This window comes from Convolutriloba macropyga, chromosome 6, assembly GCF_964194025.1.
Source record: "Convolutriloba macropyga chromosome 6, txConMacr16.3, whole genome shotgun sequence".
Lineage (NCBI taxonomy): Eukaryota > Metazoa > Xenacoelomorpha > Acoela > Convolutidae > Convolutriloba > Convolutriloba macropyga.
Window position 1 is genome coordinate 21,232,568 of NC_134473.1, and position 15,619 is coordinate 21,248,186.

At 36.4% G+C, this 15,619-nt stretch overlaps 1 protein-coding gene across 1 annotated transcript in view; it reads right to left on the minus strand.

Annotated features, from left to right (window-relative positions):
* Positions 1-15,619, minus strand: part of LOC142341566 (uncharacterized) — a 109,999-nt gene that overhangs the window by 77,813 nt on the left and 16,567 nt on the right. Inside the window, exons 6-7 of the mRNA XM_075392609.1 lie at positions 12,028-12,480; positions 3,728-4,035 (exon numbers count right to left, since the gene is read on the minus strand). Of these exons, the coding sequence (XP_075248724.1) occupies positions 3,728-4,035; positions 12,028-12,480 (761 nt within the window). The remainder of the gene's footprint in view (positions 1-3,727; positions 4,036-12,027; positions 12,481-15,619) is intronic.

Genomic DNA, 15,619 nt, shown 5'->3' on the forward strand with positions numbered 1-15,619 from the left:
ACAGGAAATTTTGCATGCTCAACAAGTAAAGGTTGTTTCGTTTTCTTCACGAAACTCAACTGTATCAAACATTGTCGACGCGACAAGATTTATCAGTTGGAACAAAATAATACGTGTGACAGCAGTCTGTATTCTTTTTGCGGACAAATGTAGGAAACGCAACGCAGAAATGAAGTTAGCACATTACATTAGAGCTTATTTGCACGTTATGCACAATATTCAAAAACAAGATTTTCAATCAGAATACATGTTGTTGAAAAAAAAACTTGAAGTCTCTGGAAGTAGCAGATTGAAAGCACTATCACCTTTCCTAGACGAGAATAACCTAATAAGAGCACGTGGTCGCTTGACAAAAGCAAGTCTTTTGATGACCGCTCGTCATCCCATAATACTTGACGGTAACAATGCTGCAGTTAAACTGCTGGTAGAACACACACACGAAATTAATTGTAATTGTGGTCCTGAGCAGACTAGAAACACTCTCATGGAATACTATTGGATACTTCGCTGTAGAGCAGTTGTTAAACAGACTATACGCCACTGTTTGCCATGTCGTAGAATGCTGCAAGATGTTAGCACCCCCCAGATGGCTGATTTACCTGAGGAAAGATTACCCAAGAAAAATCAGTTTGTCTTTGAAACAACTGGTCTCGATTTCATAGGACCCTTTCCAGTTAAAAACAATGGCAGGTTATCTAGCCAATATATTTTGCTCATCACCTGTCTTGTCGTTAGAGCAGTACATCTTGAAGTTTCGAATGATCTCACAACAGACTCTACAATCAACAGCATCAGGCGTTTTATTAGCCGCAGAGGAAAACCCAACAAAGTCGTCTCAGATTGTGGCAAGTCTTTTGTTGGTTCAAACAACGCTCTGCAATCTAGCATCGCAGAACTGAAGGAATCAAAATTATTTGCAGCTAAGCTACATCTAATGAATGTGGAGATAGATTGGAAATTTAATCCCCAGCTGCTCCCCATTTCGGTGGAATTTGGGAGAGATTGGTACAAATTTTTAAACTATCACTTTACAAGGTCATTGGTTCGAGAACTTTAACTGACGAAATTCTGAATACAGTTTCTTGCGAAATAGAGGCAAGCATGAACTCCAGGCCTCTCACAAATGTTCCATATGATAAAAACGACCCCTTACCACTGACACCAAATCATTTTCTCCTAGGTCGTTCATCTGTTAACTTGTCTCCTTGCGTCTTCATTGGTAAAGAGAAGAATCATTCAAAAAGTTGGCGTTCATCACAACAAATTGCAACTCACTTTTAGAATCGTTCCCTACAGGAGTATTTACCAGCTCAACAAGTACGTTGTAAATGGCATAGGACGTCGAAAAATTTACAGGTTGACGACTTGGTATGTATTCTAGAAGATTTCACCCCTCGTGGCCTCTGGCCTTTGGCTAAAGTCATTCCAGTTTTCCCTGGCACAGATGGGATTGTCCAATCAGTTAAGTTGAAGACGTCTTTCGGAGAACGCATTAGACCCGTTGTGAAACTGAGCAAAGTTTTCGCAGAATGAAACCCAAATTGCGGCATAAACAAACAATCTCTTTAAAGATAGGAAATTTAGGGACAACAGTTTGCCCTTCTAAAGAAAAAGTGGCTGCTCATACTTCCATGGCTTCTGATCAACACGTTACACCCTCTTTTGTTCTGGATTGTCATTTACAAACCAGCAGATCGATTCATCACATATTTATGTTCCATTGATCATCCGTTATCACCAGCCCATTTCAACTTGTTATTGGTTTTATTTTCTCGCAGGTCTAAGACCCACCCCTCTTACTTTCTTTTGACAATGGAGGTATTTTGGTTAGTATTTCCGATTATTGATTACGTTGGCTCGTTTTTACGAACCACCAGCTTTAATTTGTACCCTTATACTTCACTACAGTCAATTTTTATTTTACTTCTTGTTTCAACTTTACGGATGATTCAACACGCTGCAATCCGACAGTTTTATTCTTTCTTTGCAATCCTGCAAATGGGGCCGGCGATGTCAAGGACACTGTGACTTCTGGTTAACAAAAGCCCGGCATTTCACAACAATCATAATCATCAAACTGGACGGAAGTAGCTGACTTCCAAAAACTGTAGCAACAAAATCAAGCGAAACAAAACATAACTGAATTACATTATTAATCTAAACAGTTTCGAAATCATAAGATCTAATTAACCCCCTCCTTCCCGTATTCAATAACAACAGTTATTTTCCAAAAACGATTTTCAACCGATAGTTTGTTACCATTGCTTATAACGTTTTACGCATTTTGAAAATCACACATCGAAACGTTTTTTTCATTGAATGAACTTACCGAAAAATGTGAGCATTTTTCTACAAATTTGCTTCAAAATTAACCAGATCATTAACTATTATCTTTCACCATCCTTCATTAAATTTATTTTTGACGTAAAATAAAATTTAGTGACAATGTTTCATCACCATTGTTTATGCTCATCCTCACATCTGTCCACTCCATTACTCTTGCCTACGGCTGCAGTATATAATTTCCTTAATCTATTGAGAAGGGGTCAAAAAATCAGATACCAAAACAAATTCCAATTGCTGGTTCATTCTTTAAAAGTCCCGCTCGACATACTAATAGCAGATTAAAACTATTTGCAGTTTTGCACATACCCGGATCTGAGCAATAAATTTGAGGAAAAAAGAATATAATCAAACTCTTAGGTTAATTGAGTAGTTATGTTGGCAAAATAATTGTGCAAATTGTTCCCGCAATGCGGCAATATGAGCAGTGAATTTCGTCACTATTGCCCACGGTAAACTTATCGGTTCTTACAGCAAGAAAAACTATCTCAAAATGAGAAAAAGTTATCAGTTATTGTCACTGTGATCCACAAAAGACCCTAAAAAACGCAAAATAACGAAAATTTGCGTTTTGCCCTTTAATACGGAACATAGCCGTCAGACTGCCGGAATAGCTTCAAAATAGAATTGCGTGCCTTAAAATATAAAAATTAAGATAGTAAGAAATACATAAATGAATAAGAAAAACGTAGCGGCAACTTTAAAAACTTTAATTCAACGGCAATTAATAGTTGAGAAAATAAATGGGTGGAAAAATTTTGAGAATTTGGAAGTTCGAACCCTAATCTCAGTCGTAAGAATCAGAATCATTAAGCACTCTGCTATCAAGCCCTTACAACCGTTAATCTTGCAATCGTTTTTCCTTTAGCAACAGACGTAATTTCTGACTGCGAGCAATTTAAGTCGCGTAGAAAGCAAGAAATCGCGCTCGAAAAAATCACTGAAACTAAATAAGCAAAAAAAATCTAGAACAAATGTCAAACGAAAAAGAGCGTCAGAAGACGAAACAAAAAACTATAGAAGGACAAGTCTTGACACATTCAAAACAATTTCATTGACTAAACAAAAAGAAACTAGATCTAGAATGGACTACGAATAAATAGGGAAAATCAAGTAAAAAAAATCAGATCAAAAATTCTAAAAGACAGTAGAAATCAATGTCAAAATGGCGCATGTGAACAAAAAACCTTTTCAAAAATTATGAAATTGTGTTAACAAGTCTTTAAAAAAAGGCAGCGCGCCGATACTATTCAAATTCTTTGAATTGTAAAAACCAGGAGAACCGCAATATAGCTAAGCTCAGCTAACAGCTTCGCAGCTATTATACGAAATTGAATTGAATTTTTGTTGGAAAACTGATCCAATGCCAAATTCAACAGATAACCTGCGATAGTAATGAATCATCTGAGTTGATTTGACTCTTGCTGACGTCATTGTTGCCCTTGCGTTGTCCTTTAGCACTTTTGTTCCTCTCTTGGTAATCTCGGTCAGACCCCATCCTAGAACTGCCTTTACTGGCACCGTCTTGCGACGTCACCTGATACGTTCGCTTGGAGCTCTGCTCACCCCCAACAGACTTTCTGCCTGTGCTTGTGGTTTTGGGATCTGAGGCGGTTCTTTTGGATGTCTGGCCTTCTTTGACTTGGGTTTCTGTGCCCGTTGCTTTGGATTCTCCGGGGACACCTTGACTCCCTACATCGGAAATAATTTAGTTATGAAAGAGTTCAGTTTAAGATTAGATATTTCTGCAATCTTTATCACGCCACTCTACTTTAGTGTTCATAGAAGTCGACAGATCCCCATTATCATGCATGTTCAATGGAATAACCATATGTGTTATAGAAAGAGTAAAAAGAATGGGTGATGCAGATATACATAAATTGTGCCAAAATTTGGTCATGTCATTCTACGACACAAAATGAATTTAAACTCAAGTTGACTGACTTTTAAAAAGCGATATAAAGCAAATAAAAAGCTTTAATGGGCCAGTAACTTGTAAGCACCCGGCGCCTGCTCCACTTTTTTACATAGCGTCGTACATAGCGTCGTACATCAGACTGGGGTATTGGGATAGGGTTAGGGCAGAGTAAATCCAAAAATACATTGAATTTGGACACCGAACAGCGAAAAGAGCCAAACATAAAAAAGGGGTTGATCAATTAAGTTTGTTTTATTCAAAGGGGCGGTGCGCTAAAAATCCGGCTTTCTGCTTGTTCCGATCTGCATTTCTTTTTAATATAAAAAAGCAAAATGTTGAAATGACCTTAACGAGCATTTAAAAACGTGCATTTGAAATGTAACAACCATTTATGACTTTAGAAGACCGTTTAAAAGACTTTAACTTCCTACTTATCAAATTATCAAAATTATTGTCAATTTTGTCCAGTTGCCTTTAGTTAAAATACCTAATTAATGCGATAGTCTACAACGCGCCAATTAAACCAAAACGAAATAAGCCTATTTGGCAATGAATTTCCGAAAAGCCACTCGCAATACTAATTTTAGATTGAGAAGACAATTATCAGTTTTGCAAAAAATAATCCTTATTTACAAGAAATATTAGGCCTTTGGATTAATTTGGTTCTTAAGTATATAATAACTTGAGCAATATTGTCTCAAACTATTCAACTAATGGATTAAAATTGTGTAGAATTTAAAGACTCCATGGTTAAGTTATTCGTGAGTACACATGACCAACTTCATGCGTTTTTTTTTACAGTTGTACACTGCTTAGGTATCATTTTTGACGTTGAACTACAGTTAACTAAAAAGAGAAAAATTGACGAGGTATAGTCACCCTAAACCGCAAAAATCACAAAAAAAGTCAAAAATTTACCAAATGTAGTTTTGAAACTAGCAACTTTATTAAAGAACAGCAACGAAAACTAAAGTTGACTAGTAGTTAGATACTTCAAGAGACGGTAGTATAGAAAACTTCAGAGTTTTCAACTAATTAGTTAATGTGAAACGTCGAGATATCAAGTTTATCAATAAATAAATCTTTGTAAGAAATTTGTCTAAAAGTTATTGATATTGAATTCAACAGAACACGGTATTCCAAAAGCATCAATATTGAGAAAGGTAGCAAAAATGAATGGGTTGGTAACAAAAACGAAGGTCAGATCTCGGCATATCTTTACTCAAACTTGATTGTTAATAAGGTCTACATGTGGATTATACCGGTTGCTTCAAATGATTTTGTCGTGGTCTATAACACGGGTCAAAAGAATTCAATAAGTTGAATTTTAAATTAAATTTGGAAGTGAAAATATACAAAAATTAGCTAATCTTTATAGTACTTATCTATGCGAAAATATACAGAGGAAATTTAGATTAATCCAAAAATATTTTACTTGATTGACATGTGAATAGATCTTAGTTCCGAATCCCGGAGGTGATTTTCGATTTTCATCAACATTTCATGAGAATGATATATGGCCTAGGTACAATCGAGTTCATCAGTTGGAGGCCAGTGGATGTTAGAATCAGGTTTCTGTCGGTGGGAGAATTTACTTCTGACATATGATTGATAGGTAAATAAGGTAATGATAGCGCCATAACAAAATTAAATTTGAGTTTAGATTTGTGGCCAATACTTATTGACATAGCAACAAAGTTCGTGAGGTAATTTCTTCTTTTGTTCTTTGAAACTTTATTAAATACAACTGTTAACTTTTTTGATGTTTCTTTGAAACCATCACAACCTTTCTTCTTTTTTAAGCAAGTTTTTGGGTGTATTTTTTCCAAATCTGTCGGGTTGATTGTTAATAAGGTCTACATGTGGATTATACCGGTTGCTTCAAATGATTTTGTCGTGGTCTATAACACGGGTCAAAAGAATTCAATAAGTTGAATTTTCAATTTAATTTTTTATAGTACTTATCTATGCGAAAATTTACAGAGAAAATTTAGATTAGCCCAAAAATATTTTACTTGATTGACATGTGAATAGATCTTATTTCCGAATCCCGGAGGTGATTTTCTCAACATTTTTATCAACATTTCATGAGAATCAAATATGGCCTGGGTACAATCGAGTTCATTAGTTGGAGGTCGGTGGATGTTAGAATCAAGTTTCTGTTGGTAGGAGAATTTACTTCTGACATATGATTGAGAGGTCAATAAGATAATGATAGCGCCAAAACAAAATTAGAATTGAGTTTAGTTTTGTGGCTATTACTTATCGACACAGCAATAAAGTTCGTCGGGTAAGTTTTTCCTTCGTTCTTTGAAACTTTAATAAAGAAGACTTCTAAGTTTCTTGATGTTTCTTTGAAACCATCACATCTTACCTCTTTTTAAGCAAATTTGTGGGTGTAGGTTTTCCAAATCTGTCGGGTTGTTTTCTGTTTCTCGTTGATGTTCGTGAAGTCTCTGGTGGTTCGGGTTGTTGGTGCTCTGTAGTTGGTGTGACTACAGAAGCTTCATATTGATGTGAAAGTCCCATATCTGTGTTATGAAGTTGTGGTTCTGATTGAGATATGGTCTCCTCCACTGCTGGTTCGGTTTTCACATTGTCCTCTTCTGGTCTTGCAAATTGGTTGTCCTTCACTAGAATAGTCCGTGTCGAGTATTCGGGCTGTATGAAAGATATGTTCAAGCCCTTCCTGATGATGAAAGTAGCAGGAACTGTCTTTGCCTTTTCATTGGCCTTGAATAGAAAGGGTTCGCACTAATCGAAATCTGCTACTGCTAGTAGTCTCACTCTGCGTCTCATCAGAAGTTCAGCCGGAGTTTTGATCATCGTCTTTGAATTGTTGCGATGTGTCATTAGTGCCCTTTGTTGGAATGCTCCAAATGATACATTAAGAATGGGACTCCATCCTTGAAGTGCCCGCGTCACTGTCTGAACTGCTCTTTCAGCTAGTCCATTAGCTCATGGATAACAGACGGTTTATTTCATTTTCATAATTGTCGGTGATTCACACCACTGTTTAAGGTCACCATTTACAAATTCAGGGCCAAATCAGTTACTAAAGTTTCTTTTTATTGTTTTGACTAAGATATACTGTGTCTGATGTTCCATTGCCCGCCGGGAAAACTTCTATCCAGCCAGAACCAGTGTCAACAATTACTAAGATATCCTATTGGGCTTAACATAACAACAGTCCATGAGGAGATGTTCCCAAGCGTCGGCTTCTGGACACGCAGAGACTGTTTTTCCCAGCTAGGCCTGTTCATTTGACAATTAATACATTTATTAACAAAATGTTGAACGTCCTCGGTAATGCCAGGCCACCATGCTTTCATTTTGACTGATGCCTCAGTTGCATCCCTCCCAGGACGTGTGTCATGCGCTTTTGACAGAACCAGTTGTCGTAGTTTCGGTGAAATGAAAGGAACAACACCTCTGAATATGATTCCATTGTGTATGGTCAGTGCTTCGTTCTGTTGTTCGAATCCTTTTTCCGCTTCTGAACAGTGTTCCCAATTACCATTTTTGACTCAATTCATTATGTCCTGGAAGTGTCTGTTTGTTCCAAGTTCAGTTTTGATTTCTGTTTGGGTCACCAAATCACTCAGAGCGAAGTAGAAGTTATTAATTGCGAAGCACACTCGATCGTTGTCGGATTCGTCTTCGTCAAAATCTATTCTGCTCAAAGCATCTCCCTGGGGTATTTGCTCTCGTGGTGTGTACTTCAACTCATAATTGAAGCCCATTAGAGCTATTGCCCATCTTGTGATTCTAGCTGGTGCTGTCTTCGGGATCTCTTCATCTGGTGCAAAGAAGTGTTTGAGTGGTTTTTGGTCCGTCTGTAGGGTAAATCGTCCTCCATGAAGGAATTGCTTCAATCTTGTGACCACAAACACAATTGCCAGTGCTTCCCGCTCTATGTTCGGGTAGTTTTGCTGCGCTGGAGTCAACTTTCTTGATTCATATATGACTGGATGTCCTTCTTGCGAAAAAACCCCCCAATGGTTTTTCAGAAGCGTCAATAGTAACTGTTGCGTTTTTTGTAAACTATATGACAATACAAGTCTGTTGGCACATAGTTCATTTTTATGTCTTCAAAAATTTTTTGTTGCATTTTTCCCCATGAGAAATCGCCATTTCTCGTGTTATTTATGGGTGGCATTTTTGTTGCAAACTTAGGAATCATTCTGCCGTAAAAATTTGCGAGCCAACAAACGATTCGATTTGTGTGTTGTTAGTTGGTGCTTTTGCCTTTTTTTCAACATATTTTTTCAAAAATAGAGTATTCCAAAAAGTTAACGCTATCGACTGGTTTTGAGTTAGACTTTTCTCATTAATAGTAACGTTTTTATCACAGAGTTGACTCTTAACTGCAATCATTCTCATGTCGAACTGCTCCTTGGTAGTTCCATAGACCAATAAATCGTCTTGAAAAATCACAACGCTTTTGATTCCTTTGAGTGTTGATTCGATGCATGTCTGGAAGATTGAAGACGAGTTTTTCAATGCCTGAGGTAGTCGGCACATCTTTAACAGTCCCTGAGATTTGTTGATTGTGCATATATATTTTGCCTCTTCGTCAAGTTCAATTTGATAGTAGGAATCTGAGAGGTCAATTTTGCCAAAATATAAGGCCCCATGTAGGATGTGGAAGATCGTCTCCATATCTGGTATTGGGCAGTCCTCAACCATCACCTTGCCATTGATAAGCACTTTCAAGTCCACGCAAAGTCTCAGTTCTCCACTCTTCTTTCTCTGCCACACCCCTGGAGATGCATCAGTGACTCCACTTGGCTGTACCGGTTCAAAGATGCCCTGTCTGACCATCTTTTCTAGCTTCTCTGTGACCTTGTATTTAAGAGGCAGAGGTGTTTTTCTGGCTTTGCAGAAAATTGACTCTGATCCTGGTATCAACTTCACATGAGCTTTGTAACCCTTTACAGCAGGTAGTTGATTGGTTGTGATGTTAATTACACTGTGCTTGGGTAGATGGTCTCTACCAGGTAGTCCAAATTCTTTATCAGACTGCACAACTGCTAATTGTTTTTGTGTGACCCTCCTTCAGTTCCTCACAACGTCACAAACAGGTGATCTCAGAAGTGTTAATCGATTACCATCATAAACTTCGAGATGTCTTATCTTACCATCCAAATGAGGTTTACCAAGCTGAGTTTAATGTTATCACTATGCTATCTGCACCTGTGTCTACTTGCTTTTTTACGTAGCGATTATTTATTGAGATATATTCCCAAGTCGCTGACCTGCTAAAGAATTGTTCTTTAGTGTAAAACAATCCCATCTCCGATTGTGGAAATGCTTGCTCTGTAGAAACATTTTTTCTTTGCAAAAGTTGTTCTGTTTATTGGACTTACCTGAATTTGGCTGGGGTTTGCTTCTACACATTTCTGAGAAGTGTCCCACTTTTTCACAGGTGTTGCATATTTTACTTAGCACTGGACAGGGTCTACTAGAATGTGGCTTACCTCCACATCTGGTGCACGTATTGTTGCTCTTATTAGCCGTACGTTTTTCATTTGGCTTTCGAAAGGTCTTTTTGAAATTGAACCCAACTTCTTCTTTCACAGTAAAAGGCTTTTTACCTGATGAAGAACTTTGCTTGACTTCTGAAATGTAAACTCTCAGTCATTTCAGTAATCGACATTGTTGGTTTTGCTTTAATACCTTCTAGTAGTATAAGTTTTGCTTAGAGGTCCCGCAGACCTGAGATAAACTTTATTTTTACCAACTCCTTTTCGGGGTCGGCCGCTGTTTTGTGTTTTTCGAAATCATAATAACGTGCTTCTTCTTTAAGACGTGCTAGGAAATTGTGGTCTGACTTCCCTACGCCTTCTATTACGGACAAACATTTAGCCATTTATGCCGTTACTATTCTCTCTTTAGGAGAAATATACCTTTGAATCGCCAATCTGATGTCTTTATACGGAGTGTCTTTTAAATTCCTAGGACTAATTAGGCTTTTAAGATTAATCATTGCATCTTGCCCGCATATACTAAGAAAGAGATTGGTTACCTGTAGGTCATGTACAGTACCATTGGTGTTGATTTTGTGCTCTTTCTTCTCCGCTTGACAATTCGCCACAAAAGACAAAATCAACGCAGTAGGTGATTCTGCATTCCGTAGATCCAAAATTGGTCTGTCTGTAGTTGGTCTGGACACCATTTTTGTGGTCGATAAAACTGGTCAAAAGAATTCAATAAGTTGGATTTTAAATTATTTTTGGAACTGAAAATGTAGAAAAATTAGCTAGTATTTATAGTACTTATCTATGCGTAAATATACAGAGCAAATTTAGATTAGCTAAAAGTATTTTACTTGATTGACTTGTGAATAGATCTTAGTTCCGAATGCGGGAGGTGATTTTCTTTTTTCACCAACACTTCATGAGAAGCATATATGGCCTAGGTACAATCGAGTTCATCAGTTGGAGGTCAGTTGATGTTAGAATCAGGTTTCTGTTCGTGGGAGAATTTACTTCTGACATATGATTGATAGGTCAATAAGATAATGATAAAGCGAAAACAAAATTAGAATTGAGTTTAATTTTGTGGCCATTACTTGTCGACATAGCAACATAGTTCGTCAGGTAAGTTCCTCTTTTGTTCTTTGAATCTTTAATAAAGAAAACTTTTAAGTTTCTTGATGTTTCTTTGAAACCATCACAGATTTTCTAAAATAAGCTCGCAACTGGCTTACAATTGACTGTTTGTTTCCATTAAGTAAAATCTATGTGGAAAGCTCTTTATATGAAGCAGTCAATAGTAACAATTAGCATCTTTTTATCATTCGCTTTAAATTGTACAAAACTAGAAATTGTGAGAATAAATGTCATGTGAAGTTAAAACAATTTGAAATTAACTTCTTTCGAAAAAGACACCACTTGAAACACTAATTGACTCACTTGACATAGTAGTTTTCAATAGCCTTTTATTCGTTCACTGAAAATTTAAACTCCAACTTTTCAAACTCCAACTTTCTGCGAAAATTTGTTTTATATTATCAATTCGTTGAAAAACGTAACTGGCTTTTCATATGGTAGAATTATATCACCGTGAGGGCTCCGAATTTTTATTTTTTTTTCTAGATCAAAAAGTCGTACTCAAGGTTTCTACGAAAAAAAAATGCTTCAATTTGCGCTTCAAAAACTGATAGATAAAAAATTTTCGTCTCAAGACAAAAAGAAGTTTTTGAGAGATGTATCTTGGAACACTGTACTACACAAAGCCTAGCGCGCGCCGTCTTGTTTATTAACAGCTAAGAAGATAACATTGATAGCAGTTCATATCCCAATTTAAGGTAAATAAATCAAAACCATTTCCTACATGTTGCCCCTTTTGAACGTCATATATCGACATTCAATTCCCTTAAGCGATCAAAGTATTTTAAATGCAAATCAATTGGTTGTTTCAGTTTGCTTTTGCTCTGAGGCATAGGTTTGCTTTTTGTGAAAACTTTTCAGACTATAGAAAACTCGAGGCATCACATATACATTTAGACAAATTTAGGCGATTTATGGCCACCCCATGTTGATCTTGCACACCCATACAGCAAGTCAAGCATCAGGCGTGTGAGCAGACGATGGAGGTTTACGTCCAGAGTTCCAGAAATATAGCTAAAATGATTCCAGACAAAAAACTGCCCTCAGACCAATTATCAAAAAATTTAGACCCGAGTCTTGGACAATATTGAAAACTCCTATCTCAGCCAGCAACTATGTCCGCATCTGCGGGTAGATATATAACTAACGAACCTCTGCTGACTTTGGATGGAGACTCTTCTTCAATGACCGGAGAGTTTCGCTCAATTTGCTCTTTTGACTCTGGATATTTGTCACTGATTGATCTGGTCTCTCCCTCAGATGGTGGCTGGTACATTTCTGTCTGGTTGAACGAAGTTGCCTGAGAACTTATATCAGTGGTCTTATACGTGTAAGTATAATCACCATCAGCACTGCTAGGAGAAGTAGGACTTTTTGTCCTCTTCTTAGGTTTGCTGGCCACATCTGAACCCAGAAGGCCTTTATTGCTCGACTTTGAAGCACCTAATCCGGTTGACTTTTCCAGGGCACTGTTACCCGACCTGCTGAACCCAGTCAGTTCATTTTCAGGAGTGAGATCTCCAGTCGCATCGGTTGGTCCATATTCACTTTCGGACTTATCCACAATTATTTGAGGTCTGAGAGAAGATTTCTGATCTTTCGCTCCTGAAAATTTCGAAATGCGTACCGATTTATCAATTAATTTTCTAATTTAAACTTGAGTTTTGGAAATTGTGTAACATTTTATTTTGTCTAGAATGTCCTCAGTCACATTCTGGAAACTTTATGTCAATCAGAGACAAAAGCCCAGTTGAGTCGAGATCGAAGCAAAATTACAGCGATTTTAAAACATATATATGTAAGCATGGCTCCATCAACTAACTTTATCTCTTTCTTCATTATTTTCCGTGTGCTCTAGTTTCTTCCAATAGCTTTTTATTGTGCCCAATCTTGGTGGATCTTTTCTGTTTGTGAAAGTCTTTGAGGGTGGTGCATATTATTTGCACCTCTAGAAGCATGTGCCCTATTTTTACATGATGATATATTACTGCCGGGGGGGGGGGGGGGGGTAGGTACAAAAGCAGGAAAAATCCAGAACATTTTTCTGGTTTTCATTTCTTAAATTGCTTTCTTAATTTTCAGTTGTTTTCTAAAACAAACATAAAAAACAAAAATCAAACCAATAACACTACACTTAAATGCATAAGTACATATTCCGCAAACTATAGAAAGCAAAGAAAACAGTTTATGTGAGACATAAAGGCTAAAAGAACCACAATAAAAACACAGCAAAGCCAAACCCGCACCATGAAAAACACAAATTTGGGTAATTTGCATGAAGTTACTTTAACGCAGCTGAAAAAAGCGCAAAGAATATTTGAAGCAGACTCTCAAGAGAGTGTCCACCCCCCCCCCCCCCGTTAGTGTGGATTAACTTCCAAAAATATGCAACAGCATTATTAAAAAACAGGTACCGAACCAGTAGTAGATCTGCATTATAACGTGTTAAATATTTGGACCGTAATTTTCACCACTAGCTTGTTACATCACCGAGTACTTCACCTTATTTTACGTTTTTTGAATAAGCAGACTTTAGCAAGAAAATAGCTACTTCCTAAGTATAGTCCACTATTTCGGCGATTGAAATACAAGAACTCACGAAATCGATTATCACGAACTCACGAAATCCATTATTGTAAACTGCTTGTCTAAAACATGCTATGAACTAAAAATCAAATCGACTGCACAATCGTGCAGGAAAAATTTATAATATAACAACTATACCCTGTTCAAGTTTAAGAAGTTAAAACAATTAAAGACCATTGATTAGGGCGTAAAAAACACTTAAATGTCTTCATAGATTAGAAAAAGTTTCGAAAGGCTGAAAAAGGTTTAAAACACGAGAAAAAAAAAACAATTTTAGCTTTTATTTTTTTTTCATTTTTTAGTATTTTGAAGAACTTAAAATATTGTTCAAATGTAACATTTTGGAATTCGACGCTAATTAGAAAACAATGTAAAAACATGGAAAACATTTCCTGACTGAATTTAAATAATTTGCTAGTTTTTTAGTCCAAAATACAACCCAGCAATTGCCAATTGGTATTGGGCCTAATACATTTCAGTTTAGAAGTTGAGGTAGGTATGTATAAATGTCTAATAAAACAAAAAATTATTCCAATACAATATTCCACAATTTCGTTTCTTTTTTTCTTACTCTTTTTCCGGTTCATTTCCTTTTCAACGTCAAGGAAACAAATGGTGAGTGCTTTGCCAAACTTCAGTACTATTTTCTCCATGGGCAAGGTGGAAAGTTTTCTTAAATACCCTTTGATTGGTAAATGTTTTTAAACTAATTTTTTTTGGTCTTTTGATGTTTTGATGTTTTTGACCTTCAGTTTTCTTTTTACTCTACAGTTCAGATGCTTTCTCATAGGGGAAGGAATACTTCTGATAGTTGAAGGTGATTGATCAATAGAATCTAAAACAAAAACCTAGAATAAATTCAGGCAAATAAGCAAATAAGATGCGTGAAAAGTTAAAACTGTGGGACAATTTTAAAACTTCACCAATCTCAATATCACGGAGAAAAAATAATAATAATTTGAAATCTTATCAACGATCTAATAGGTATTTCACGAGTTTTCTAGTGGAAATATTTATTTATGACTTCGGAAAAGATCGCCAAAAAATGACTCAGTGAAAAAGCCAGGGTTGCATAAAGTTTCTAATACCCAAAATAACTGTTAAAACAACACTGATTTGCGTCACATGGTGTTTTATATAGACCATTGATTCCAAAACATTGCATTTATTGCCAAAAAATGGTCAGAACAAAAAATAATCGTAACGCAGTATGCAGAAGTAAAAAATTTATAAGAACGTGACAAAAATACATTAGAGATTAGAATAAAGATCAAACTAAAGTCTTAAACTTAAAGAGAATTAGAAGGAAAGTTTAACTTGCCAGATTAGAAAGACAAAAGCAAATTGATTTTAATCAGAGAATTTATATAAATGAATCGTCAAGAAATGGTGCTTAGAATCAATATTGGGTTCAAATTGGTGAATCTTGATAACTAATATTGGAATGAGATTATTTGATGTAAAATCTTCCCAGCATCTATTGAATGATTACGATAGCACCAGAAATGTGAACAAATTCTTAGAAAAGTGTAAATGCATACCATCTATGGTATCCCCTGCGATTGATTTCTGGGAAATTTGCAGAAGCAAACAATATTGGGTAAATCTTGCGACACCCACTGTAAATCAAGGTGCTAAGATTAGTTTTGTATCTTGTCTTTCTTGGGTACATTTACTGCTCATTTTGAGCCTTTTTTTCATCCCCAAAATCAAACCACCATCTTGATCTAATAATCAGATCTCTCCTGTAAATCTCTAAATTCTACTTCAAAATATCATTCTTCTTATTCTCTCCTTCTGAGAAATTATTTTTTTCTACTTATTTAAAAACGTTTTTATTCCGCTTGCGAAAACCCATAACCCAACAGTTTATGGTCCCAGCAATTTTCTAAGTCTTGAAAATAATTTCTAAAACAAAACGAATTTGTTGTTGACAGTCGTAATCTTTTTATGCTTAGTACTTTTTCTTTTCACAACTGTTTTGCCTGCTCAAACTACGATGGATCAACAGACAGTGAAGCTGCTGACCTACACAAGAAAGGCACAGGACTTTTCAATCTGAAGCACAAGATTTGTGGCAATGATGTTGACGAAGGGACTCTACAAATCACTACGTGGGACAGAAGAGCAACCCAATGAGCCTGATCCACTAGCCAAT